The sequence below is a fragment of the Colletotrichum jinshuiense genome, chromosome 1 (assembly GCF_051148585.1).
Source record: "Colletotrichum jinshuiense chromosome 1, complete sequence".
In the NCBI taxonomy this organism is placed as follows: Eukaryota; Fungi; Ascomycota; class Sordariomycetes; order Glomerellales; family Glomerellaceae; genus Colletotrichum; species Colletotrichum jinshuiense.
The window spans coordinates 1,652,501-1,680,386 of NC_139302.1; the positions used below are offsets into that span (position 1 = coordinate 1,652,501).

General features: G+C 54.6%; 5 protein-coding genes across 5 annotated transcripts; 3 read left to right on the forward strand and 2 right to left on the reverse strand.

Moving 5' to 3' along the window:
* Positions 1–4,472: 4,472 nt before the first annotated feature.
* EsH8_I_000455 (uncharacterized protein) lies at positions 4,473–5,870 on the forward strand (the record flags this gene model as incomplete). Its single annotated transcript, XM_083267868.1, has 2 exons — positions 4,473–4,541; positions 4,776–5,870. The coding sequence occupies 2 exons, from the start codon at positions 4,473–4,475 to the stop codon at positions 5,868–5,870; spliced, it is 1,164 nt and encodes a 387-aa protein (XP_083118306.1).
* A 2,469-nt stretch (positions 5,871–8,339) lies between these two features.
* EsH8_I_000456 (HAD domain phosphoesterase family swiss army knife RNA repair protein) lies at positions 8,340–10,213 on the forward strand (the record flags this gene model as incomplete). Its single annotated transcript, XM_083267869.1, has 2 exons — positions 8,340–8,490; positions 8,559–10,213. 2 exons carry the CDS (start codon positions 8,340–8,342, stop codon positions 10,211–10,213), a joined length of 1,806 nt encoding a protein of 601 aa, XP_083118307.1.
* Positions 10,214–10,856: 643 nt separating this feature from the next.
* EsH8_I_000457 (translation initiation factor eIF2B catalytic subunit epsilon) lies at positions 10,857–13,165 on the reverse strand (the record flags this gene model as incomplete). Its single annotated transcript, XM_083267870.1, has 3 exons — positions 10,857–12,878; positions 12,936–12,992; positions 13,067–13,165. 3 exons carry the CDS (start codon positions 13,163–13,165, stop codon positions 10,857–10,859), a joined length of 2,178 nt encoding a protein of 725 aa, XP_083118308.1.
* Positions 13,166–14,731: 1,566 nt separating this feature from the next.
* EsH8_I_000458 (class I SAM-dependent methyltransferase) lies at positions 14,732–15,811 on the forward strand (the record flags this gene model as incomplete). The annotated part of the gene is made up of 1 exon (XM_083267871.1): positions 14,732–15,811. One exon carries the CDS (start codon positions 14,732–14,734, stop codon positions 15,809–15,811), a length of 1,080 nt encoding a protein of 359 aa, XP_083118309.1.
* Positions 15,812–24,635: 8,824 nt separating this feature from the next.
* EsH8_I_000459 (HSF-type DNA-binding-domain-containing protein) lies at positions 24,636–26,829 on the reverse strand (the record flags this gene model as incomplete). The annotated part of the gene is made up of 7 exons (XM_083267872.1): positions 24,636–25,087; positions 25,150–25,348; positions 25,425–26,300; positions 26,356–26,496; positions 26,559–26,631; positions 26,688–26,704; positions 26,773–26,829. The coding sequence occupies 7 exons, from the start codon at positions 26,827–26,829 to the stop codon at positions 24,636–24,638; spliced, it is 1,815 nt and encodes a 604-aa protein (XP_083118310.1).
* Positions 26,830–27,886: the final 1,057 nt, after the last annotated feature.

The following is a 27,886-nucleotide window of genomic DNA, read 5'->3' on the forward strand; positions in this document are numbered from 1 at the left end:
TGTAGATGGGTTGCAAGGCGTGCCGATAGAGAAGAGGAGTATGCAAATGCTGTTCTTGGGACGCGAAACCGGACAGCTAATTGGCCATAGCTTGATCCATCTTTAAAGGAGGGTGTCTGACAAAAGTGCGTTTGTACCTCGAGGTATTTGTTTCACGCTCTCCAACAGAGCAGCGAGCAAGCTAGATAGTAACGCGGACTTTTTACTCCGTCCCAGCATGGAGCGATGTCGACCCGTGAGCGGCGCAGTTGCTACTGTCTGCCCGTAAGCGACGAGCAAGACTAACCCCAGGTCATCAAAAGTCCACCAGAAACGGATGGCCAGAGTTACTATTCTCGGCCCATTCCCGTCCTGCCCAGCTGTTTCAAGCCCACTGATCGATCTTGATGTGACATCGAATCCCAAAGATTCGGGAGCCCTCACAGCGCCTCCATGTCGGCAGGAGACGAGCAAAAGGGGCGGGAATATCGAATGCACCCTCTCAATGGGATTACCGTTCGCAACAAATGGTCGATCCAAGTAATGGTTGACATAACTGCTTGACGGCTAGCGAGGCGGATGCAGGCCACTGAGCTGCCCTCGTTGTGCACGATGTGCTTTGGAGAAGCAAGCATCCTCCCCCCTCACGCTCCCCCGTTTGGCCGTGGCGGGGTAGCAACTGTTCGCCGAGGGGCTTGTGTCAACTGCCCGCCGCACTGTTCGCAAGAGTGGTAGCGAGACTGGGGAGTCATGCCGCTCAGACAGCTTGGATTCCCATTCCTCCCACTAGCTACTCTGCTGTCATAAAGCTCTGGCGAGCGAACAGCATTTCTATCAGCATGCGAATCCCCGCGAGCAGCTCCTGCCAGGGTTTGGCCATCTAGTATGGGAATAGGTTTCCACATATTCAGCCACACACATGGTAGCTGTGTGTTATCACTCCTGGATCGCGTGAACATCTCAAGCAAAGACCCGGAAGCCAAAGCTGTGGGAAACTTTGGGGTGCCGCCTGTGAATCTGAACCCAGGCTCTCCGAAAAGTCCACGTGCGTACCCACGTCTCTCGGATCGGTGTGAGCGGGCCACGGTTGAGTCGGATTTAACGCACTACTCTGGTATGATCCGACAATGACCGCTCTGCAAGCTGCAGGTGCCACGTTCCAAGGGCCCGATTCAGACCAGCCATTCCGTAATGTTGGCGTAACCTTGGCGATACATTTTCCACGAAAGGCCAGTCTTGCGAAGCCACCGATGGAAAGTGAGAGGCTGCGAGCACTGCTGGCCGCCCGGCAGCGATGGACTGCCGTGCTCTGATGGTCAGGCCAAATGACGGCCTGATAAGAGCCGCTCGTGGATGTGGAGCGCGCCGGCACGATGCGATGCGGAACGGAACGGCAGAGACAAGTGCTGCGCAATGCAGTACGAACCTGTGTTGATACCAGGACGAGATCCTTCTCATGGCCAACTACGAAGTCTATGCTACTGAGTAAAAATTTTTTGAAAAGAGGTTCGCAAAATGCTGGAATACTTTGTAGATACCGCCCATCGCAGCGCCCGTCGCAATTGACATGGGGGCCCCTGGTGCTCAATGCCGGACCCTGGGGATTGATCTTTGGGATATCATACCGCCGTATCCACTCGTGTTTTCCGAGGAGCGGACGCGGACAGATTAGAATACCGAATGTCGATAAGTCGGACCAAAAGTCCGGGGCTATACCGCTGGCCCCTCACAGCTTTGCTCCAGCGCACGCATTCCTAGTCCCATGCATGGCCTTTCGCATTGGGCATCAAGGCTCACAGAAACCCCATTGATATTTGGAGGGGAAGCGTAGCAGGCACAAGGTACACTAGGATGCGTAGCTGTGGCCAATGTCTACAGCGGACCGCCTATGATGGATGAGCCGTATGCGTACCGGAGAGCCTTCTGCTGAGCCACACATGTGCTGCTTGGAAGGTCCAGTTGGCTCAACACGTGTCTTGTTGGGAAGGTTGCCCGTGGGCAGTATTTCATTTTATTCTTTTGGAGCAGGGTAGCATGTCGGTCTGCAACACATCCTGCCCTCTCTGCGCTGTCCAAAAGCGGTGCTTCATGCAGATGTTGTGCAATACGGCGAGGCGATGCTCGCTTCCTTGTTGTGTTTCCGACTTGGGCCAACCCATCGGCGGTGTGCACATGAGCTTGCTTGCAAGCCTGTGAATGGCAGCAGAGGCAGGGTCCGTGGGACTGTATCTGGCTCCCTGGTTGTTTTTTGTTGTCTCAAACCTGTGCATGCTTGCGGAGATTAAGACTGCTCAGCTCAGTAGCACAGTAATAAAATAACGGTAGAGGCGATGGCAGTGGGCCAAGTAAGATAGCGTGATGCATCGACTGCCAGGCCCAGAGGCTGCTTGCTCACGGCTAGGCGAGGATAAGTTGGATTTTCGAAATAGCGAGCAACCAAGCACTCGTCGTTCGGGACGGCTTGAGGGAGACGGAACAGAGAAGCAGGTCGGCTATGAAAACGCTGGTGTGAGGATGCTATTACCTGAGCATGACAGCCAACGCACCCGGAGCTGGGAAGCGATACGTCCATCCGAGCAACGAATCTGGGCCCGCCACAGCACCTGCAGACTCGAACGCTGCAACACCGGAGATATGATGGCAGGGAGAAAGAGGAGGGTGAGAAAGAGAAAGAGAGGGGGTGGGTAGTTGGTGGTGGTCTCTGGCTCTCTGCTGTGCTGTGTCGTGTCTGCCAGCTCTGAGTGGCTCATGCTTGCCTCCGTGCCTCCCTCTTGTCTCCTATCCGCGCCATCGACCACTCTGCATGAGCTGGAGCATGCATGTTGAGCGTCAAGAAAAAGAAAGAACGAAGGGAAAGACACGTCGGAGCATTGTGGCAGCTCTGGTCTATCGAGTACGTTGTTTTGCCAGCTACATAGACAGTACCTTCCTTGCCTTGCATCAAACTAGGGAAACATAGGAAGGCGTAGCGGATGGTCGTGGTTGTAGGGAAATGGGAACCAAAACTCGAGAAAGAGAGGATTTGGCACGCGGGTGGGGCAAGCCTTTCTAATCTTGCTCCTGCTCCAGGCATGCTCTGGCATTTGACACTCTAGCCACCGCTGTCCGGCTTCACGACCCAAGCAGCGTCCTTGGATGCGTTCCTGCCTATAGCTGTGCCGGTTCAATGTTGCATCCAGACATAGTTGTGTAGCTCCGACTGGCAAGACCGAGTGAGAACGAGGTGTACTGTACTTGCGGGACACAAAAGGTAGGGCAACCTCTCCCAGGATTGGTCCTGGAGCAGGTGGCCCGGGGGCTGCCTCCCGCCCTGTCGGTTGCACTAAAATGGGGCCACGGCTAAGACGAAAGCCCAAGCTTGGGATCGCCCCACCCGGCAAATGCTCCGCTCGACGTCTGCAGACTGCACTTGCTCTGGGCGAACTCACCCGGCACCTCAGTGACTGAGGCGGGCAAGAGAAGGTGGAAGACCAGACGAGCTGCACTTTCTCCAAGCAATGGCCCGTCAGTAACCCCAGCCCCTGCCACACACCCCTCCTCCCCTGTACCCTGCTAGCCTCTCAACGACGCTACGCTAGCCCAATGCAGAGTACGAGGAGGAAGGGGGGTAGGTGGGAGCCGGCTGAGAGTGAGGGCAGGAGCCACACCCACTGTGTACTACCTAGCAGTGCGTGGTGGTGGACGCACCTTTCCCTGCGATTCGGGAGTGACTGCCTCGATACGTGCTCCACAGGTGTCTCTTTAACGCCACTCCCTCCAGATCGATCACCAGAGCGTAACCCGATCAAACGCTCATACCATCTATGTACCTCGCCCAGCGATCGAAAGCAGTCCAAATGCTACTTTCCCTTTCCGCTTACCTTTACCTTTGTCTTTCCACATGCCCATGCCTGTCTCCGCCACTGAGACTGTGACTGACGAGACGCCCCTGTCCCGGTCTGTCTGGTTTCTCCTCCCGCCGCACCCCTCTCAATCCTTCGCAGCGAGGAAGAAGACTGCCACACATCCGCAGCACGCATCACTTCTCCAGTTAGCTCTGTTCTGCCCTTCTATGCTCTGCTCCGCAGCCCGATATCTCCCTGCACTAGTCGTTTCTCCCCGGAGCCCGAACCCTGGGATCGTATAAGACTTCCATACTCTCCTGTCCCACCATCGTCCCTCCCGCCTTCACACTCCCCTTTATTCGGTACCTCGACCGACAAGCTTCATCAACACTTGCAACGATCCTCCGACTACGTGGCGATCAACTACACTGCTTTGCCTCACTACAGCCAGACGACTGATTCAAACCGCTTCCCATCGCGACTCGGGCGTATTTGGCTTCTCTAGGTTCTAGCCAAGACGAAGCCTTCTCGCCGCCTCTGAACCAAAATCGCACAATACCTGCGGTTGAGCTTGACGAACCTCTTTGACCACGCCACTATTGGTCATATCCCAGCTCCAATTATATTAATATCGCCCGTCGATCCATCAGAGTCTCGACGTCAACGACAATGCCGAAGCGATCTTTAGACGCAAGCAACATATCGCCCACAATGCAGATGGACAAGGGTCAGAAGAAGGTACGATGCTTCAATCCAGATCATGATGTTGCAATGGCCATTCCGGTCTATATGATTACAGGAAACCTTGTCGGCCTGCCACCTCTTGCTTGCACTATTCAATTACCCCCCTCCCATCGGCCTCACGCGTACCCGACACCCCGGTGCTCCTGCACCAACATCATCCACGCCCTGCAAGACGATGCCACATCAAACTTCTCTCTATCTTGTTCAGGCTGACTCAACCCCCCACAGACCGAGAGATCACACGAAGAGAACCAAGAGCGCGCTTACATCGCCGCCTCTCGGCGAGCAGACCGCAGCATCGAAGCCCGCGTGCAGTCAGCCAAAATGGCCAGTGAGATCCACAGGAAGCGTACCGGCAAGGGCTTCAAGATTTCCGAGGCAATTGTACAGGCCGAGGAAATGTATGAGGAAGAAGAAGACGACATGCCCCGGTCCTACCGCCTGCTCGCCGCCCATCTGCAGACTGGCTCCCCAGAGTTTGACTACCGGGTAAACGCTTTCCTGGCCAATCGTGTAGCCATGGCAAGCATGGTTGCAGGACTTCGCAACGAGGAATGGGCACAGAACCCCATCAACAAGATGTTTGCTGAGCAATTCCCCAATGCCAACAAACAAGCCCAGGCCCTGTCACGCAACATCACGAACTCCATGTATTACCAACCCGTTGCCGGCCAGCGCCCGGGGCAGAACCAGCAACAACCTCGAGCCGACAATCCGCCGTCGAGCCCCATGTCACCAATGTCACCAGTGTCGCCAACCTTTGGCTCATTGAACTTCCAGCCGAGCCAGCAGCAGTTCCAGCGTGATAGGACGCAGTCCGTTGCGTCTCCCATGGAGATGTCCACCCCACTGGCGGCCCAATCCCCCCCGCCTGCGCTGTCCCCATCATCCGACTTGGCTGCTGGCACCCCTTCAACACGAACCGCTTCAACTTTCCCTTCGCCCATGATCTCCATGGACCACAGCCTCTTCCCGCCCGAGTCTTCGTTCACAGCCGAACTTCCCATGGATATTAAGATGATGGTTCCCAACCTCGACATGAACGATCCCATGTCTCATATGTTCATGGGAAATCCGTTGCAGCAACAGATATACTACCCCGATACTCAATCAACGGCTGATCTGAAACACGACCAGCATTTGAACGATTTCACGATGTCTTCCCACGAGTACTTCAATGGCCATCTGAACCCCTATGCACCCCGGTATGACGACCCTCCAAGTGGGACGGTCACGCCGGGACCAAATGTGAACGACAATTGGGAGTCGCTACTCGACTTTGGGGACCAGACAGACAGTGGCGCTATTGATCCGACGTTGTAGTCGGCAGTGGCGTGTATTATAACACGATATTTTTTCCGCGGATGTAATCAGGGACGAAGCAGTGGCACGATGAGATGATGGGGGACCCTGGCTGGTTCATGAGCATGACTTTTTAGAGTACGCATTGCATCGGTCAGTCCACAAAAGGCGGCATGGAATACCCATTGGAAAGGCAATCTGGCAATCCTTTCGGCGTTTCGGTTTGGGATACTTTTCGTTTACTAGGTGTCTTGTTTTCATGGTTTTGCTGAACCACCGACTATTTTGAGGATTCAAGGATACGCATATCCTGACACATGTTTTCTTTGGTGGGCAATATGTTGGCGGCGAGATATGCACGCCGCCTGTATGAGGCGTATCGTTTACAACACGAAGTGAGTGGGTTTATTGGGAGCATCCAACATGCGATGGAAGGTTCATCGACAAAGACGGATGTAAATGGCGCTGAGATGAGGACCTTGTTTTGACGAAAAGTTAGTATTCGGGCTCGCTCTTTACGGTTTTTCGGAAGCAAGTGCTGGTAAGAGGCACGAACCCGACAAGGCTATATTTAGTCGACACTGTAAAAAGAATATCACAAAAGACAGACCTGATTCGTCAATCAATCGTTCATCTGGCTACGTACAGTTTGACAAGGCTACCATTTGTGAGACAAGATTGCTTTATGAATAATATTAGACCTACCGCCTATCACCACCAGGACCGGGACAGACCTGCACAGGCAGAACGAGCCACACAATGTGGTCGGTAGTTGCTGTACAACTCAGCCTTCTTGCCTCAAAATATGCTGCAAAGCCCTCTTAGCGGATGGGGCAGGGTGGTATTCACCCTTAGCCAGCCGAGCGAAGAGCAACAAGAGTTCTGGGGTTAGAGGTCAGATTTTGGATGCGATTTTGTCACCGAGGCACAGGCGCAAAGGAAGCTCATAAGCGCCAAGAGGCATGCCCGGAAAGAGAAAGCTACACAGAGACCGGGGATGAGAAGTCTTTGTTATTCGGGAAGGCTACCACGCTGCCGTCCGCAGACGATCAGATCGCAAATAGCAGCAGTTTCGGGAAGAGCCCCCCCCCCCCCCTCCTACGTACAATGTAGAGAAGGGTCCGGTCATGGACAGGTTTCGCCGAATGGGGCAGAGGCTGCCCGGGGAATGTGCGGGAGCGGGTGGGCCGAGCCGCAGTCAGTTATCGGCCGCGGAGTTGGGGAGGCATAGTGGAGCGAACACGGCCCGAGAGCCCAGAGTCGACAACTCCCCAAAGGATATCGGTTAGATCCCGGGTGAAACTTGGACCATAAGATACAGACGCCTCAATAGTTGCATCCTCAGTGTTTCTATTTCGGATTTCGTCAGCCGGCCATGTCACAGCACGCAGAAAGTCTTCGAAGACGTCGGCGGCAGAAGCCAGTTGCATGCATCATGGCCGCCCTGTCAGTTTGTCAGTTGCCGAGGCTCGCTCGTTTGTCCCGGTATTGAGCGTTTTGAGCACGGATTACAGCGTTTTTGCTGAGACTTTCTACTTCTGCGAAATCTTCATACTTAGACAATGTATTGCGGCCTAATATCTACGGGGTGTAGCGAACCCGGGCTTTCATTCTGCCCAAAAGATAGAGGACGAGCAGAAGGGGGAAAATCTTTCCCAAATACCACGTTGGGTAAGTTTCTACGACCAGAGAGAGACAAAGAAGCAACTTTCATCTTCCAGGAAAATCCAGATCAAGTTGACTATTGAAACTAATAACCCAACGACACCACAAACATTGGTCGTCCTTACGTGCAGTCGCTGCTAAATGATGCCTGGCATACCTTACGAATATCAGCAGCTCTGTTGGGACCAAACACTCATATACAGGTCGTGAATATACCACTGCCATGCCGAATATGTCGGGAATTTAAGACCAGAAGTAACGGACAAGACAGACGGCTTCGATGTCACATAAAGGTCCTGACAAAAGTTGTGGCATTAGGGCGTCGTGCCACGGCACAGGTGACTTGCACGTCATAATGAATATTTGCCTGGTTGGTCAAGAATATTCCGATATGAAGTCTTTTCAGTATTCAAAAAGAATCGCTCGTCTTATCATCGCCTTCCCTAGCATGCTAGAGGTCAATCGATTGGCGTCGTCAACAACGCCCAATTCAGCAAACATTTAGACGAGGTGAGGTTCATGGCTTACGTAATCAACAGATGACGCGAACCACGCTTCGACGCCAGAGGGGAAGGTGGCGGTCGCACTGGCGCTCACCACCTCTACCCTTGTGACGGAGCAGCCCCACAGAGCCAACGACTGGGAAAACTTCCTACTGGCACACGCCGCCGCCGCACCCACCACTGCAGCAAAGCTCGAGTCCCCAGTCCCCTGGTCGGTTCTTTGGCGTCGCGCGCCGACCTTGTCTCGCCTCGAACAATTCCCACCCGGATTGAAGTCTGGTCAACCTTCATGTTGGCAGCTTCACAACTCACCCGCCGAGTCATGACCTCATACGCCAATGGCTCCGCAAAGGCGGCCTTCTCTAGCTCCTCTGCGACGACCACTGCTCTGAGCAGATGGAGCATCGCGACGAAGCAGCTTCCTGCCGTTGATAAGATCAAGGCGCTGCACATCTACGACTTCGACAACACCCGTATGCTCCGTCTTGTGATTCCCCCCACGCATCCGCAAACGCGAGGGCTAACATTGTTCTTTCTGCAGTCTTCAAAACTCCCTTGCCGAACCCCGCTTTATGGAGCGGTCCTACGATTGGCGTGCTGTCCAGTCAAGACGTCATCTGCAATGGCGGCTGGTGGCACGACTCTCGAATTCTCTCAGCGACCGGCGAAGGCGCCGACACCGAGGAGAAGCGCGCCTGGGAGGGCTGGTGGAACGAGAAGATCGTCGAGCTCGTCAAGCTGAGCATCAAGCAGAAGGACGCCTTGTGCGTGTTGTTGACGGGCCGCTCCGAGCGTGGGTTCGGAGAGCTCATTAAGAGGATGATCGAGAGCAAAGGGCTCGACTTCGACTTGATCGGCCTCAAGCCCGCCGTCAGCCCCACGAACCAGCACTTCTCCAGCACGATGCACTTCAAGCAGCTCTTCCTCTCGGCGGTAATGGAGACGTACAAGAACGCCGAAGAGATCCGCATTTACGAGGACCGCCCGAAGCACGTGAAGGGATTCAGAGACTTCATGACAGAGTACAACCGGAGGCAGAACATCAACGCCACCCGCAGCCGCGGCCCCATCACGGCAGAGGTCATCCAAGTGGCGGATTTGTCCACGACACTAGACCCTGTGGTTGAGGTTGCCGAAGTGCAGCATATGATCAAGCTCCACAACGAGGAGATCGCGAAACAGCCGGTCGACGTACGCCCACGACGGCTGATGGTCAAGAAGACGGTGTATTTCACGGGCTATATGATTAGCAAGGAGGACACGGCGCGGTTGATGAAGCTGGCCCAGATCCCGTCTGGCATGCCGGAGCAGGAGCTCAAGTTCCACGCCAACAACATCCTTATCTGCCCCCGCCCCTGCCCCGCTAGCATATTGGAAAAGGTCGGAGGCATGGGTAGCAAGATGAAGTGGGAGGTCACGGGTACGGCATGCTTCGAGAACAGTATCTGGGCGGCGAGCCTCAGGCCCGTCCCCGCCACCGCCAAGTTCCACACGGACAACCCTTCTCCGCTCGTCGTCCTCGCCCTGCGCAAGGGTGCCCGTCCAGTCGACGCTGGCAAGATCCAGAACTGGCAGCCTGTCCCGCCTGAAAAGGCCATGACCTTCGAGACGACGGTGGGCGAGAAGATGATTTTGCGGATCGAACCAGAGGACCCCCGTGAAGACGAGTACGAATCGCTCTTTGCCAACAAGTCTTCTAAGCGGAAACACGACGGCGGCGACTACTCTCGCGACCACCGTCATGGACACGGCCCGTACAACGGTCGCAACGAGCGCCGCGACTTCCACTCGGGACGCGGAGGCCAGGGCCGTGGCGGCTTCCGAGGTGGTTCCGGCAGGGGCGGTAGAAACAACCGGGGCAACGGAAAGGGTGGCCGTGGCGGGCGAGGAATGCACGGCTACCGCTCTCTCGACGATGTCGAGCCACGCAACCAACAAGGAGGCTACGGCCAGCCTGTTGAATATGATGACAACAGCTACCCATCCCTCCCGCAACAGCCACAACAACCGCAGCAGCAGCAGCAGCAGGGCGGTGCGGGCGGCTTCTATGGCGGCCAGCAGACGCACTACCAGCCTCCAGCCAGTTCGTGGCAACAGGGTCCTCCGTCCAATGCCCCGACAGGCCCGTCTGGTCGTCCCATGGGAGGTGGCGGCAACTATGGCGGCGGCGGAAGCGACCTGCAGAACTATTACTAGAAGTAATGTGCGGCCACTGGTTGCACACCGTCATTGTGGGATGAGAGCTCCAAGCAACATTTGGGCTTCGATCCCTCTGGGAAACATTGTCGATCGTGTACATTAACAACCTTGGCATAAGCGCATGCTCGGTTGGAGGTTTGTTCCCCCCTTACTCAAAAGCAGACAAAAAATGGGGAAAGAGGAAGGATGGGGCGGTTCAAGGGCGGGGAACAAAACGACATGGAAGGTTCGTGGGAATTTGCATCTTTTTGCAGGCTAGCTCGGCGTCCGGAGGCTATGCTTTGATATGATACCTTTAGTACCTTGCAATAACAAGCAAGACATTTTTCAACTCTCGCGGCGGTCGCAGGTGCTGTTATGTGGTTGTGCCAGCCAGGCCCGAGGCAAAGCAAGCAAGTAAGCAAGCGGTAATCGTCACGGTGATGACTAGGACACGCAGGTCTCCCAGGGGCATTTTTACTGTTTACTTGTTATTGTGTCGTTTTTTGGTCTAGCTTTTTTTCTTTCGTATGTGAGTCTTGCAAGTCTGTCGCAGAGAATGCGCCGTGCACGCCGACTTCTCGCAGTCTCTCTCCTTCCACGCAAAACAAAACCCCGGTTGCATCTAAAAGAACCCGGACCCGGGCCGGGATGCCAAGACCTAATCGTCATCCTCGTCCGAGTCGTCGTCCTCCTCCTCGGCGTTCTCCAGCCACTCGACCAGGACCCTGCACTTCTCCTTGAGCGCACTCATACCCTCGCCCTCCTCGGCGCGCGCGTCCTCCCACCAGGCCAGGATGCCCTCCTCCTCGAGCACGTCGAGGCCGTACAGCTGCTGCAGCATGGCGGCCAGCAGGACGCCGGCACGTTGGTGCTCGAGGTTGCGGGCGCCGAGCAGCGCGCGCTGCAGCACGAGGACGAACTCGACCTGCTCGTCCTCGCCGCCTCCGACGCCGACCTCGGAGACGAACTTTGAGGCGCCCTTCTTGGAGTTGAAGGTCGTGTCGGCGGCCTTTGCGGGCTCGAGGCCGCCGTGTTCGGGGTCAAGGAGCTCGGCGGCGCGGCGCGCGAAGGCGATGCCGACGGCCTTGCGCATGGCGACGTCGGAAGCGTCGTTGGCGAGTCGGAGGCCCATGAACTCGAGCTTGGCCGAGTCGAAGTCGCCCGATTCGGCGCGGAGAGCGTCGAGGAGGCCGTGGACTGCGTCGTGGTGGAAGCCTGACTTGCCTTGGGAGTCGTCCGACACGAACGAGTCGGTGCGGTTGCGGGCGTCGGAGAAGGGTGTGGTTGCGGATCCGGCGTCGGAGTCGTCGTCATCGTAATCGGAGGAGAGGGTCGAGATGGTGGAGGTGGAGAGGGAGAGGTGAGCAAGGTTGTAGATGAGGGAGCGTTGGAGGGTGGCGGGGTCTTCGTCGTCCTCGTCCTCGGCCTCGGGGTCGACGTACGGGGCCCCCTTGCCGGCAGCGCCGACGAAAGCGGTGTCTGATGTGACGGGGGTGCCGTTGTATGAGGTGACTGAGAGGACCGTGGCCTCGGGGATTTTGCTGTTCTCGCCGAGGATCACACCAAAAGAAAGGAGGGAGCCGGCGTCGACGGAGGAGCCCTTGCCCACGACACTCGAGTCGGCCAGGATGGAGCGCGTGACGACTGCGTCATCCTCGATGACAGCGTCGTCCCAGATGAAGCTGTTTTCGACGCGGACGTTGTTGCCGATCTTGCACCGTCTGCCGATAATGCTGTTGACCACACGGCTGCCGGAGCCGACGGTGGTTCCCTGGCCAAGGATTGATCTGGCAATCTTGCTGTCCGGCGCCATGACCGTTCCGTCCTCGACGCACACCGCACCGCTGGTCATTCTATACGTCTGTCCGGGGATGACGTTGCAGTCGGGGACAAACGGGAATGTCCAGCGGCCGAGGACGTCTTTGCTGATTGACTCGTACATCTGGAGGTTGCTCGCGCGCGCGGCGTAACCGTCCTCGAGGACCTCCGCATAGATCGCCTTGCCGTTCAGCTCCCAGTCCTTCAGAACGCCGTGCAAGAAATTTCTCCTGGGAAGCTCGTAGTCGAAACTCTCAGACCACAGCGCCAGCACCTCGGGTGTGCAGATATCAATCCCCGCATCGATCAGGTCGCCTCGGATCTCAAAGTCGGTCGAGAGCTCGTCAATCACTGCCGGGTCGAGGATCATTTGCCGGTCGCTCTGCAGCGGGTGTGTCTCGTCGTAGTGCAGGCACCGCTTCGTCTTCGAGTCGATCACGAAGACGGGGTTGATGGCGTTCGGCTTCGTTCTGTGCTCCTCCTCGCCGCCCGACCTCAGGACCACCGTCATGATGTTGGTCGCCGCAGCCTCCTTGCGCGCCTTGTGTGCCGCGAGCGCGCCGTCCAGGGAGATGTTGGAGACCACGTCTCCGTGGACCACGATGAAATCGCCATCCATAATGCCGCGCCCGTCGAGGTCGCGGAGGAAGTCACCAATCGAGCGGGCGTCGGAGACGCGGATGAACTGCAGGTTGGTGAAGGGGGTTCGGATGGACATTGGCGACCATCTTGATGTGTTGATATAGTTCTCGATCTGTTCCAAGTGGGAGCCGCAGTAGATGTAGACCTCCTGGACGCCGTTCATGGCGAGGAATTCGAGGGTGTACTCGATGAGGGGCGTGTTTGCAAGGGGGAGAAGGCACTGCGGGCGGAAGGTTAGTCGGCGTCGCATAGATGCAGTAATTGTCTCATGACTTACTCTTGGCTTCTCTACCGAGAAGGGTGCGAATCTGTCCTGGAAGGAGTCGGCGATGACCTGCAATGGGCGGAAGCGCCTGGTCAGTATGTCGCGAGCATCATCGGGCTGCCCCACCATGACGCCTCACTCACCACGGCCTGCAAGACATCCTCGCGCTTGCCCTCGGCACCAGCCTTGCCGGACTTTTTGCCCTTACCGGCGCCGGAACCCTTTCCCTTTTGCTGCGACATATTTGCTGGAGTGGATCGCGGGGGGCGGCGCTTCGAGGGTATATACGTGTCGCGGGTCGTGAGTCAAAGCAAACCGCTGCCAGCTTTGGGAGATGGAAATTTAAGGTGAGTCAACGGTTCTGATGCGGGGTGGGTCGTGCATTAACCCTGTCTCGGTCTGCGTCGGTGAAGTAGCACACCGAGGGGTCCGGGGTAGCCACCTGAGAAATAGTCACGAAGAAACGGGTATTTATGCCCGCGTAATACCGGAGAGAAATTTTCAAGATTAAACTGAAATCTCAAATTGCATTGATTGTATATATTCATCAATGAATTTTTCCTGTATTTCGTTCTTTTCTCCATTTACATGTACACCCCCCCAGATATGTTTCTCTCACAGATTCTGCTCCGGCAAATGGTAGACGCGCAGAATATAAATTGATGGGATTACCCGCTGACCATCCAACACTCATTGTTACCTTCCGTATGATTATTCCAGATTTTGGCGTTGAAAAGCAGGGTACCACCGTTGCTTTGGTGCTCAAGATGCCGCCATCCTTCACCATGGTGTCCGTTTGCTAAAGCCAACTTCTTTGTTCCTGTTGGATTACTCAGCCAGAATACAGGGAGCTGGCCAGCAGCAGTAGCTGGCCGCGGCAACGGCCGCGGCAGCGGAACCCGGAGATCCAACCTCCGGGCTGGCAATAGTGATATCTTCACTACTGCTGCTGCTGCTGCCAACCTACCTACTCTTCTACACACAAGACAACAGAAGAATACAGTACCAGTTTTGATCCTTTGATTATGTTCGATTACTCCCGTACGGGTACCCTGTGATTCCAACAGTTCCAGTTCATAATCTTAAACCTGTGTCTTTCATAGATAATCTCCTGAATAATGGAGATGTGAGAATGCACATTTGGTATCTATACACAGTTTAAAACAACCGTTTTGGAGACCTTTGCCGTCGATAGTCATCTTCGGTTCCAGAAAGGGGATCATAGGTGACAATGATGCCTGTGTTCTCTGAAATGGGACATCTTCCGTGATTCTGTGGTATCACGAGCTTCAACTCTGCGACACAATCTGTCAAGCATCAATTATCTGCCTTTTTTTGTTTTTGTTTAATTCGATAGATTGCCGTTCATAGTGATGCTACCGCAATCATACTTTCCCGTAATGGCTCCATTGAAGGTGGGCTAGGCTTTTTGCAGTTTTGAAGTAACATCATCTCATTTATAGCACTCATCATATGTTGTACAGAGGCCAACGCGCCTTTGGTCGTACAATGCCCAATATTATGGAGCGCCTGCGGCGGCCAAACAAATAGGGGCACCCTCATGTGGGGAGTTATTCAAGGATGTAAGGCCAATGTCGCTTATCCAACGTCAACCAACAACACCAACAGCACCAACAGCACCAACAATGCCAGCAATAAATGGGCCGCCAAGATGAGGGGTAGATCCAAAATGGAAGCTGTATAATTTCCAATAAAACCCCAAGCTCTACGACGCAGCATCTAAAAGCTCTGGGAAATCGCTTGATTAAGATTCGACTTCCGCTGCTTTCCAGTTCGCATCTCACATCATGTCTGAGTCCAATACAAGCCCCGCGACAAACCCTCCCGTACCGTCGTCAAACACGGTCACTACTCCAGATGCTCCCACCGGAGGCTCGGTTGCCCCTGCCACAATTGTGGTTGACGATGGAGACCAGACCGACGATGCCTCCACAATGGACGACAGAATCTCATCTTACTCTGCGTCCTTGACCTCCAGTATTCTCGACTACCCGGAAGAGTATGGCCGCCGATATCATGCCTACCGAGCGGGGTCTTATCAGTATCCCAATGACGAGCGAGAAATGGACAGGCTCGACCTCAATCACACTTTGATAGCCAAAACCATTGGCAAACTCTTCCTAGCTCCCATTCAACAAGACAAGACCCATCGAATTCTAGACGTTGGCACTGGCACGGGAATTTGGGCCATCGAAGTTGGCGACGAGCTTCCTAACGCGGAGGTCGTTGGGATCGACTTGAGCGCCATCCAGCCGCCTTTTGTTCCGCCAAATGTTAAATTCGAGATTGACGATGCCGAAAGCTCATGGGTCGGAGATGCCAAGTATGACTTCATCTTTTCAAGATACCTTGCTTGCTCCATTGCCGACTGGCCAAAGCTCGTGCATAACATCTACGCCAACTTGAATAATGATGGCTGGGCTGAGTTCCAAGACTACAGTCTCCTGTTCGATACGGACGATGGGACGTTGACAGACGACCATGAGACGATGAAGTGGGATAAAACTGCAGACGATATTTGCAACAAGATCGGTCGTGATTTCAGCCCGGGTCCCAAGCTGTACAACTGGGTGAAGGAGGCCGGCTTCCAAAACATTGTCCACCAGCACTACAAGATTCCTATCGGGCCCTGGGCCAAGGACCCTCACTACAAGGAAATTGGCATGCTCAACCTGATGCAACTGCTGGACGGTCTCGAGGCTTTTACACTGAAGCCGTTTTGTGGAGTTCTGGGATGGACGACCGAGGAGGCACAGGTGTTGCTTGCAGATGTTCGTAGGGAACTGAAGTCGGGAGTGTTCCATGCTCATTTGAATTATCACGTCGTTTATGGCCAGAAAGTGGAGAGCAAGGAGGACGAGGAGTGATTTCCTTGCACAATCTTCCGTAAATCAAACCGGTCTGCCCAACAGCAAGTGTTACTGTTGGATTACTCAGCCAGAATACAGGGAGCCGGCCAGCAGCAGCAGCCGGCAGCGAAACCTGGAGATCCAACCTCCGGGCTGCCAACAGCGATATCCTCACTACTGCTGCTGCTGCCGCCAACCTACCTACTTTCTCTTACACACACACACATACAACAACCAGAATACAATACCAGTTTTGACCTTTCGTTACTTTCGTTGCTTACGCTCGAATTACCTCCCGTACGGATATCCTGTGATTCCAACAATTGCCTCGCAACTCGAGTCCTTCAAACTGAATATAAAATCTTCAAACCGTCCAACCATAAAACCGCACCGTACGTACAAATCAACGGATGTTATGCTCCCGAGCGATCCTGTCGTGACCTTCGCCAAACTTCGATACCATATCACCTGCGTGCATGCAGCCAAAGTGAGCCTACGGCTAGGCGTTGCACTTCGTGCCATTGTCCTCAAATTTATGTGCCTCCTCCTGTGTCAGGCAACAAGACGACATCAGGGGACTTACAAAGAGACAGCAGCGTAGGTGCAGTGATCTAGGTCTGGGATGGCAAGGAGGAAGCGTGGCCTTATGAGTATAAGAAGCCTGGATTGCCTCAACGCAATCCAAGAGGGCAGCTTTCAGCAATAGTCTTACCCGGTACCTCCCTATGAATACGAAGATACTGTGCCCTTTACTCTGCTTTACAACACCTCTGACATCCTGGCTACTCTCGGGGTGCCAATTGCATGGTGTGCTCGCCGCACTCGCCTTTCACAAGGCGGGGAACCTTAGTAAAGAAGTTCTAACACTATGCAAGGAGGTTCTTGGCAAGAGGCGCCCCGATACGATCTTTAGCGTGGATAAACTCGTATCAACATACCACAATTAGAGGAGATGTGATGAGTAAGATACCACCAGGAGAGAGCTCTAGAGCTACATTGGATCTTGTAACAAGGCGAAATACATTTAGTAGAGAATGACGCGAAATTACTTTGTGGTACGTTTGTTCAGTTAGGATTAGACGTCGCCGTGTAATCGAAATTGCGCTATATAACCAATGATATAATGCTTCTTAGGGGAACAAGTAACGCCGGTGTGTCGTTTTATAGGCTGCTTTGACTTACATATATCTAGGTATTAGAAGAAGTTCCTGACTGTATCAATCGATCACCAGATTGGCTCCTAACTACGGAAATCTGCGATGCAGATAGTTGTCTTAACCCATATCGCATTGACAAACGTCTGACAATGTTCTTAACGAGAAGTTTGAATGGTCTGATAGACCAAATGCAGCCAATGGGGTCTGTCACTCCTGTGTGTTGAAAGAATTGGAGGAAATCGTGATAGTTCGAAGAGTCGACATCGGAGAATGGGTATAACGCCCTGTTTGCGGATACCGTCCGTTTTCAGGAACAAATGTGCACGTGCAAAGCAACATGGGCGTCATGCCGAAACGTGCTGCCGGCAGAGTTGCGACTCCGCAGTCTCATAAGCTAACAGCCATGCTTTCAACGACTCTGGTGGGGTTCAAAGTGCAGCCAAGGCCGGTGCCAAGAGTCCCTCAAATGCTGTACCATGACACGTTGTACATCCAGACTAGTGGTGGATATGGATATGTCCCAAATTCTTTCACGTCAATGTCTGCTCTCACACTATATGCGGCAACGAATACCCACTCACCGTACTACCAGGGACTACACCGAAGACTGGGAAACAGTGAGTATTGTTTGAGAATCGTTTTGCAAATCAGGTTCTTGTCGTTAGGTTGTCTCGGTCACCGCCTTGCCAACACGCTGGTTGCATGAGTACTAGCTTTAAGAGCATCGGAGGCCAGGTTGAACCACAGCGTTGTCGAGGGACACTCTCCCTAATTGTGAGTGCACAGCTCCGTCTCCGGCTATGGTAGAAGCTGTAAACGGCTACTGTGATATTGTGGCTAGTGATTTCATGCGCACTTGTGGAAGTTGTCTTTCGAGTCTGTATTGCAGAGGATCAGTGTGATGCGCGTTCGCATCTAAGATGCAAGCCAACGCCGGGCTAGTGAAGCCCGGGTTGTTAGTTGGATCGGTGGCTACCAGTGAATGCCCGGTGTTGTAGGTTGTTCTTGGTTTGGTTTCGTTTGCCCCAGGCTTCCCCTACGGCCGCTTCGGCTCTTCATCATCTGCACCAACATCCGGAATCCCTTTGCGGCAAATCGTATCCAGAATACTCGATAGAAATACTGTTCAAAGTCTTCGTTTTGCTTGCCGGAAAATGGAAAGAAGTTGCAGGAAGAGAATTCAGGGTCTCCGTGACAAGTTAAGAAGCTTGGAAGAGTCGGGCAACAGTAACATTTATCGTCTTTGCATCGGGTTGTAACCGGAACATGGAAGTCAGCGAACCCCCAATTCGAGTAAGCATACCTCGGCTCTTCCCATAAGTGACATTTTGACCCACGCTTTCCATTAGTGTAATCGCACACTTTTATTTTTTATTTTTTTATTTTTTTACAGAAGTAGCACAAACTTATGTTCCGTCAAGACCTGATTATAGCTCGGTCGATATCAGCTGAGCTTTGGTTTCGCCAGTGATTAAATCTCCGTGTCTTGCGGCTTCACGACAGTCATTTGCGAGTTTAAACAGCGTGCAACGTAAGTGCCCACGCCCTGGTTGGTTGACCATCGGATGTTCTGATTTGAACACCATATTGATAAACTCTGTTCTTTACGCATTGGAAAGGGGGAAGCAAGTAGAAACTGACAAGGGCGGTTCGTCGAGGTTATGTTTGGAAGAAAAAAACCAAAGTGTTCAAAATCTTGGGGGCAAGTCCTTGATGGTTAAATACTTGTAATACAATGCGCCATCAATGTATCATCAACAGGACACAGCATTACAATCGATTGAATGCCTCTTAATCCGGAGTTTCGTACCAAGAGAGAACTAACATATGGGGATTTTGCTTGAACAATGGTAGTCGGCGAAGTTGTTTTCATTACTTATCCATCAACAACGAGAGGGTGGCAGATCTACCCTCTATATACACCAGTATGGGTGTCCGACATCCGGGCTAGAGTTCCCTAAGGAACACCCTCCCCTTGAAGGCATCCCGAACCGCCGCACTTCAACACTTTCAGCTTTCAGCTGACGACGCCATTCAGAAACCTCCAACGCAGGGGTCGACGCAAGCCAGGAGGTGACGCGGCAGAGAGACATTCGCCCCCGTTCCCCTAGACTCTTGGCATACCTTGCGGTGAGCTAGAGCAGCCGCGAGAGCGGGCATGGAAGTGGGAAACAGATAATAACCTGGGTGATGTTTATTGGCTTCATCACGAAACCACGCAACCTCGCTCAGCCACAGAAGTGTTCTGCGGTTGCTCATTACTCTTGGGAGAGCCGACAAAAGTTCGTGCTTCACCCGTCACGAGAACGGCTCAGGGGCTCCGGGGCTCCGATACTGAATAGCCGTCTCGAGAGAACCTGAAGTGATGAACTTCATTTCACCAACATCAATATATCGAACGGGAACAAATCTTACGAGAAGGGAACGGGCAATTTCTATGAGCTCATTTCTCAGTATTGTCACTGCCATGTCCTCTGAGTGCCAACTTAAATCCAGGGCGGGCTGGCGAATACGCGCGCATCATACGACAACGCCAACAACAGCATGTGCCCACAGCGAGGCATACCTTCATCCCTAGCTCTTTAGTGTAGTCTCGCCCCTCAGGGGTCGGTCACATTGACAGTGGTGTTCAGACATGCAAACCCGCAATCAACCACGGGGGTTCGCGAACAAGCCCAAACCCTATCTCATCATTTGTACGACTGTAGTATTAGATGGTTTCGCTTTTGCGACAGCCCACGAAAAGGGGTCCACGTATGTACCGGTATCGCCAGGCCGTCGTCGAGACCTTTGAGCCCAGTGGAATGTGCGTTCTAGCCTCCCCTGGATTCGGTCAGGCCCGACGGGAGCGCTGCAGATGGAGGAGGCCCCAACATGGAGAATCCCGACCACTCCCAGAGCCTCTGGCTTCCCCTTCCCGTCTTCGTTGCATCTGCCATGTGATCCCGCATGAACCATTGGTAGGAGCGAATGCTTCCCGAGGCACGCAATGGCGATATTACCCGTGCCTCAAGACACATGCTGTAGTCTCGTTGTGCCGTGTCGCAAACTCGGCAACAGCCAGTGAGGACGAGGCCAAAGGGGGAATGGCACAAGGGGTGAAAGCAAAGCTTGGACACGAGGCAAGAGATGATAGAATACGATACTCTGTGGCCCAATGGTATTAGTCCAAGGAGGATTCTCCGTGTCTGGGCCGTATCCCCCAATCCCAGCTATGCGCAACTCAAATTGTTATTACGAGCCCGTGGTCCCCCCACCCCCCTCGCCCCGGAGGAAAACATCCATTTAGAAACAAACGCCACAGGCCCCCAGTCTAGCCGTTGACTCAAATTCCCTTTCCCCTCAGCCGCACCGCCCCGCCCCGTCAAAAACCTCCTTGGGGGTCCTTGCCACCGCCTGCAACAATACCCAAAGGGAGAGAGACATTCGCCCATTGGGCCGTGTGCGCCAAACCCTCCTCCGAAGGCCTGCATGACTGCCCTTTTCCGCCATCCTCCCCTCCTGCTTCTTCCCCCCCATCTCGAAAGGTGCGCCATCGTATGATGGAGAGGAAATGGCGCGGGGGCTTGAGAAATCGCATGACTGGGTATCAATCGTGGCGGAAAGGGGGGGGGGAAGAGAGGCGCAACGGGACACAAGATAACTAGGCTGAGACCTTCAACAGAAGCCGGGACCTGCAATGGGAAGGAATTCGATGACGTCAAATTTTAGACGACCCTTTTGAAGCCGGAAGAGAACGCGAAAGGCGTTTCGAAACAGTTGTTTCTAGGCATTTCTAGGCATTTCTGGGCACAAAAAAAAAAGGGTGAACAAGCGCCGTGGCTTTTGGCACAAACGAACAACGGCCGTTGCGTTGCCAATCCCCAAACCCGCGTGCCACGCCAACCCTCTGAAGCCCCCCCCCCCATATCTCCCCCAATGAGCCAGCCCCGATTTGACCGCAAGCAGGTCTTCAGATAAGGGATGGGGGAGGAGGAGGGGAAGCGGGACTAGAACGGCCCACGCCGTTCATTCTCCATCTCATGTATGACAAGCGACCCGAGTGGATGATGCGATGACTGGGCCTGGCTCTCCCGCAAGTGGTAATACCTGTCAGAAGCATACAAGAAAGCCAAAGGAAACGAGACGGGACGAAAGGCAAGAGTGTGTGAGACACAGCATCCTTTCCTTGCGTACTACCCTACCACTAGTGACCCAATACCGATGCTTCGGTATATTGGCTGACGTTACACGGCGTTCCAGTAACCAAAGGAAGCAAACATCCCAGAGCAAGTGACACGGATACTTCTGATATACATCAAGTGCACAAGAGAGGGCCCCCGGAGACTGCACCAAGACCCCAAGTGACTCAGTGTCTCGCGGCATATCCACCATGGGAAAAAGCAAGGCCAGGGGAAGCTTGCGTGTAAATGTGACTCCGTTGGGTAGAGTGGGCCAGAATCAGACATACTCTGCCCCCCCCCCCCCCAATTCGTGTACCTGTCTCCCCGCTTCCCTGCGCCATTCTTCACACGTGGCTGCCGGGCCTCTCAAATCGTTGGGGGCCGGCCAGGAAGGGGGATGAGCGGCAGGAGGAATTTCGATGGGCCTTGATTTGTGCCGCTAGGAGAACACATGGGCGGACTGAGGAGGGGAATGGGGATAGCATCCGGCCAGCTAGGGCCTGGATTTTGAGACAGTTGGTTGGCCCCCCCTTATCCTCCTCCATGAACCCGTACCAAGCAGGAGACCGGGATGCCGGTTCTGGTTCTGCGCCTTGAGACTGCCTCGGGGGGCAGGGATGATATCGAGTAGCTGATGGGGGAGAGGGGAGAGAAGGGGGGGAACTCACTGCCCCCCAAGAGATTCTGTCTCTGGTAGTGGTCTCGGGCCGAGACCATTCACGAACCAACGGTTCTGCTGGCCTCTGTCTCTTCCGAACGTACCAGGTCCAAAGATAAGACTACCAAACACCCACTCACACCTCATCTCACCTCCTTCAAACCATCGCCTTCGCCCTGTCGTACGGTACCGCACGAGTCACTTCAACAGCAGCAGCAGCAGCAACAACAACAACAACAAGTAACAACCGGTCGACAAACTCAACAGCATCAGGTTCACTCTCCATCGAGATCTTCATGCTCTGCAATGCAGAGCTGCACTAGACCACGTGTCTCTTATGCTTCAGTCCAGCCCCTCCCCCGCAACCGTTCTTACGCGGATAAGGACGACGCTTGAAAAGGATGAAGAGAATGCGAAGGAGATGACAGGAAGGGGTCAAGGTTTTCTTCGTCTCCAAGTACATCCATTACAAGAGAAGGGGGGAAAAACAAGGAAAACCCACCTCTCCCGCCCCGTGATCGACAATGAACCGAACTCTCGGAAATCTAGGCCGGCCCATCGCCCTCCCCAGCGTGCAACAAAAAAACAAGCAGCAAGCATGGCAAACGCAGCACAAAACATGATTTGGCACACCACCACTCGTACTTCTCTCCTCCGGATGGACCGCAATCTCGCCCACAGTTAGCCGCACCTCACATCGCACCACCCCCTTGCAAGCTTGCGTTGCCTTTGCAGGGGATTGGGGGGTACGTGCAGCATGCTGGCGCCGGCAAGGCCCCCTTCCAAACAACCTCCCCATGGACCAGACCAGACCCTTCTTCCTCCCGCTATTATATAACCACGGGACGAAAAGACGTGGCCCATCCCCGCTGTCCTATTTGCACAGGCTTGAAACTTCACGGCCTTGGAAGGGAAGAGAAAGAAAAGAATAAAAAAAAAAAGGGTTCGCCCCCTCCCCGCCCCCATGGCCATCGCCTACAGGCCGACGACCCCTGCCTTGTCTGCTTACTGGCCTTCCTTTCTCGCGTGGCCGAGTCTGCAGCCACCGCAGCAGCCGTGCAGCATCTACCTCGGTCTGGACTCTCGTCGCGGCTGTCAACACGGGGGACTTTTGAGCCAAACTCCGTTCTGGCCCATGCTCCCCCCATCCCCGAGCCCGCAGCATAAACTCCCGTGGCTTCCCACATCAGATGATGCCCGGGCTGACGATCTTTCTCTCTCTCTTCTCCTCCCTCGTTTTCCTGCTTGTCGCTCTCTGCCCAACCGGTCGAGCCGGTTCACAGATCTCCCCCTTCCTAGATGAACGATCATCCCTACAGTTTCCCATCCTTCGTCATATATGGAATCGGATCTACAGTCTCTCACATGCCATAGCTCCACAGCCATGGTGTGTGATCCATCAACATGGTCCGAAAATCCCTACTCGTCGGGTCACGGCAGCCAGCCTTACCAAAAAACCACTCCAGGAGGGGCCCCCCGGATCCCGCTCGTCCCAAAAACAAAAACAAAAAAAACCACAAAAACCCAAGCAAAACAGAACAATAGGGTGCCCCCCATTCCCCCCCTCCCACGGAAAGAAAAGAGAGAAACCCCCCAACGGCCGTGGTGGGCCAGGAGGCGCAGCAGGACCCTTTCGGACGAAATTTCCCGAACGCCCACTCGCTCTCCGGGAACCTCGTGTGGTTGTGCAACGTTGCGAAATGAAATAAAAAGGTTCCAGACCTTCCCGACACCTTGGCAGGGACCCCGGCACATCAGACCATGGGGCGCCACAATGCCGGGTCCAGACCGCCATCGACTACCTGTGCGTGCGGGGGTACCGTAACACACCAAACGGGGGCCTTCTGCCTCACTCTCCAGCGATTACAGCCAACCCCAACCCGCCGGTCCCCGTCTTCCTGCAACTGCGCGTCTACCCGCATGGAGTCAGGGTCCTGCACTTCCAGATCTGTATGGAACCCTAGGCCTTGCCGATATATCGGGTCTTGGGTTAAGGGCTTACGGAGTCTTGGACGTGCTCGTGTGGGTGGCATGCCATCACTCCTCCCGCACATTATCCATCAGTCCAGGGGGTGACAGCCAGCGCGAAGAAACACGGATGAGCCCGGGTCCGGGCGTCCCGTGCCGAACAAACAGGGCCCGTTACCATCAAAGCTCCGTGTCGTCCCCCAGCGTCGCACACCCCGGCTCCACGACTCGAGCTCACTGGCCATGTTATTTGTCAATTCCGGTTGCCCAACATGCACGCGTTAAAAGTATATATTCATGATGACGAGGAGTGGATGGCCCTCCTTGTAGATAACAATAGCTTCTTTTCGGATTCGCCCTACACCCCCTTCCTCGGTTCATGCACGCGAACCAGAAACTCCACCAACTCCGATCACGAGATAGATCTGTTGACGAAACCTGTCCACCGTGGGAGGCCGAGAAGCAGTCTCGGGCCATGCTCTGATATCGTCATCCATGCCGGCACGTATGGGCGACATGTCCTGTCTTGGGACATCATTAGTCGCCTTGGCCTCGGCGAACGAGTGGTTGGTCATGCGCACACACCACTGCGTCATTCAAACAATCCTTATCTTCCTTCGACGACGCATTATACCGCGCGTTCGTTCGAAATAGGCTGCCGAGTCCTGCCTTCAGAAACGGCATCGTTTCTATTCCCACCTACGAAAGCCCTCATCCGTCGATCGCAGGCTCGTGAATTCAGCCACTATCTTTCCAGAAATGGCTTACAGCATCCGACAGTCCTTGCCGACAACGCGGACAATGGCATCCATTTTCGTTTACTTATAATAATGGTATGGGGCGGGATGGCGGCTACTAGACACCCACAAAATAACATCGCAGGGGGTATTCATTCGTTAGGCGTATCCGCCTTGGGGACCGTACAGCCTCTGGCGCTTCTCGGGCCGGTCGTCGCCAACTATGTGCTCCGGCATGCGCATCTGCTGAATGCCAGGGGGCATGGGTTGGAAGGTCGGCCGCTGGGCAGACGTCGGTGTTATGACCATTTGGGCCGTGTTTGCCATGGGGTATCCAGTTTCGATGTTCGTCACATTGGGCGACGGTTGGTGGATCTGACCGGGCGATTGCCAGGATGCCGTTGTTGCGGGCGACTGGCCAGGGGTGGAGTCGAACTTGACTTGGGGGTTCATGGGCGGTATGGTCATGTTGTTGGCGTGCAGTTGAGCAGCCCCGTGGCCTACGGCGAGGTCGTCTGGCGGCGCATTCTTCAGGAGATGCGGTACGTGCTTGCGGAGGATGCGCAGCATGCCGTCTTTTGTGAACGGTTTCGCCAACACGTCGTTCAAACCTGCAAAGGGAACCCGTCAATGGCTGCCCATATCACCTCGTGGAAAGATTGACAAAACTTACTCCAGTTGAAATAGTGGCTAATGTCTTCAGGTCGAATGTTCGATGTCATGGCGACAACGGGGACGTCGGGGTGGACTTCGCGAATCAGCTGCGTCGCCGATACGCCGTCCATTTGAGGCATGACGATATCCATAAAGATCAGGTCGAAATGCCCAGACGGAACCTCTTTACACCTGTTGACGGCATCGATGCCGTTTTCCTATGACAAGTCAGCACAATTGTCCGGGAGAGGATTCTTGCAGGCGCCGAGACGCAGCATTGAGCGAGATGCTTACCGCCAGCTCTACTATGCACTCCATCTGCGTCAGGAATTTGGATCCAATTCTTGAGCATGTCCTGTCGTCCTCAACCAGGTAGACCCTCGGCTTCTTCGCGCCCCAGAGTCCCTTGTCGTTTGTCGAAGGCGGCCGCTGCGGCGCAGCAGCGGCAGGGGCCGGCGTTGCTGGCCCGGGTTCCGGTTTGACGACAGCCGGGGCCTGGAAGTCGTTCATCGGCAGCGAGTTCAGCGTGTATGGAATGTTGTTGAAGTGATCCTGGGAGAGCGGATCAATGCCCACGTTTTCACCCACGGGATACACCAGATGGCGCATGTTCATGTGCTCGGGTAGCATGGGTGGCATCCCAGCAGCTCCAGCCTGGAACATGAGAGAAGAGGCGGAGTCTGGCGGAGAGCTTTGCGCGTACATGCCGTTGAGTCTCTCGAGCTCCCTGTCCACCATGCTGTTCGTCGTCACGCTTGAGAGAAGCTCTCTTGCTCGCCGCAGCTCGGGAGGCTGGTCGTCAACGGCACCGCCGTTCATTTGCTGGTTCGGGCCAGGGTACCTTCCTCCTCTCCACCTGTCCTCGGCATGTGACATGTAGTTGAGCATCTCGTGCTGCGATTGTCTTTGAGCGTCTATGATCTTGTGCATCGTGTGAACCTCGTGGACAAGCGTCTTGTTAGTCCGCGACATTTCAGCTACCTGCTCTTGCAGCGCCTGGACTTGTTGCTGTTGGGCAAAGAGGGTCTCTTGGAGCAGGTTGATGGACTGGTTCGTGGTGAATTGATCCTCCGTCGGCTGTGCCTTCCTCTGCGCAGGAGCCTTTCGTCTGATATTGTCCAAGTTGTCCTTCCTGTCGGCACGGAAAGCCGAATGCTTGAACTCCCACGCCTGCGCGATGTGTTAGCAAGGAGGTGGCGTCGCCTGGCGGTGCGTCAGCTCCTACCTGCTTCCCGTAGGGAGACTCATTATTCTCGTCATTGCGCCGCAGCTTGTGGAAGTCATACTTGTTTAGCTGGCGGACGAAGCTGGAGAAGTTACTGTGCTTAAAGTGTTTGGGCAGAATATCATTGGTGAACTTGTCGGTCTGCAGGCAAGTAAGTTAGCCTCCTGCCGGCATCCTTCCCGCATATCAGAGCTGGGACACACCTCCAGAATGACGAATGTATCGCCCTCATTTCCCCATCTGACAATGTTCGCATAGGCTGGGTCTTCCAGCATCCTGTCACACGGGTTAGCCACGGGCAAACGTTGGTGTGCGTCGAGGGGTCTCCGAACTTGTAGAGTTTGCGAACCTACGCACGTACAGTTAGCAAGGACGTTCGCAGCGGCGCCGAAGCACCTCGAGGTGTCATGGACTCACAAAATCGCTGGAGTTGCTGCCACCGCCCTGGGCGGCGACGGTATCGGGCTCGGGCATGATGGGCGCCGAGTTCGAAGGAACAGGTCGAAAGACAATGCGCGCCCGTCAGGTCAATCCGGCAAAGTGCGCGACGACGACAAGTTTGTGGGCTCGTTGGATGGGCGCTCTCGATAATTCTACGGATCGCCGCAAATCGCCTCGAGGATGCAAGGCCGATCGACGTTTCGGTCGGTAGGAATACTCCGTCTTGAAGTCGTTGCAGAACGATTTGCGAGAGTCCACACAAGTCCAGGGATTTGGAAGAGAGACTGGCGTGAGGCGAATGCAGGCCAATCTCCACCGACGCTTTCCCAGTAATGTGATTGTCTCCGGTTGCGGTCGTCGCCTGAGGGAATGGGAGCTAGGAAAGTAGGGGATCTAAGACAGTAGGGGCCGTGGGAAAAAATTGCGGCCGGTGAATAGACGAATATGCCCCGATCGGTAAGGGCCGCCGGGATCGAGGGATGGGAAGGTCGCGAGTGAGGTTTACAGCTCAATTGAGCGGGAGGTCGAGGTTTCGTGGAGTCGAGAGACAAGATCTAAGAAACTGGGAACTGGCGCAGGGCGGCCACCAGAGATGGATGGCAGACCCGACGTGGAGCAAGGCCTGGCTGGGTGCTAGGTTTGGTGCTGCTGGTTCGTACCGACTGGGACCCGGCCGCCGAGGGAGGTACGGGGACGGACGAGGGGGTGAAAGGCAAGGATGAGGGGGTGTGGTGACCTGGGTACCCGACAGGGAATGGGGGTGAATTGGATATGCTTGGTTGCTTTGCCCTGCTTTGGTGCCGGTTGGAGCTGCGTGGCTGCGTGGGATGCGGTGCTTGACGTGCAAAGGTACTATGTAGTGGTGTGCTAGCGCTGCCCGATGCAAACTGCTGGCGACGTAGTTGGTTTTCGGTTGGTGGTGGTTGTGCCGGTACGACTACCGCTGCCGTCGCTGGCGGTTTTTTTTCCTTGGGGGTTTTTTTTGCCTTTGCCTTTGCCCTTGTATTTCTCTCTCTATGTTCTCTCGGCGGCGGCGTTACCTAAAGCAAATCAGAACTTGTGCCCAGCAATCGACTCCCCCTGATTGAAA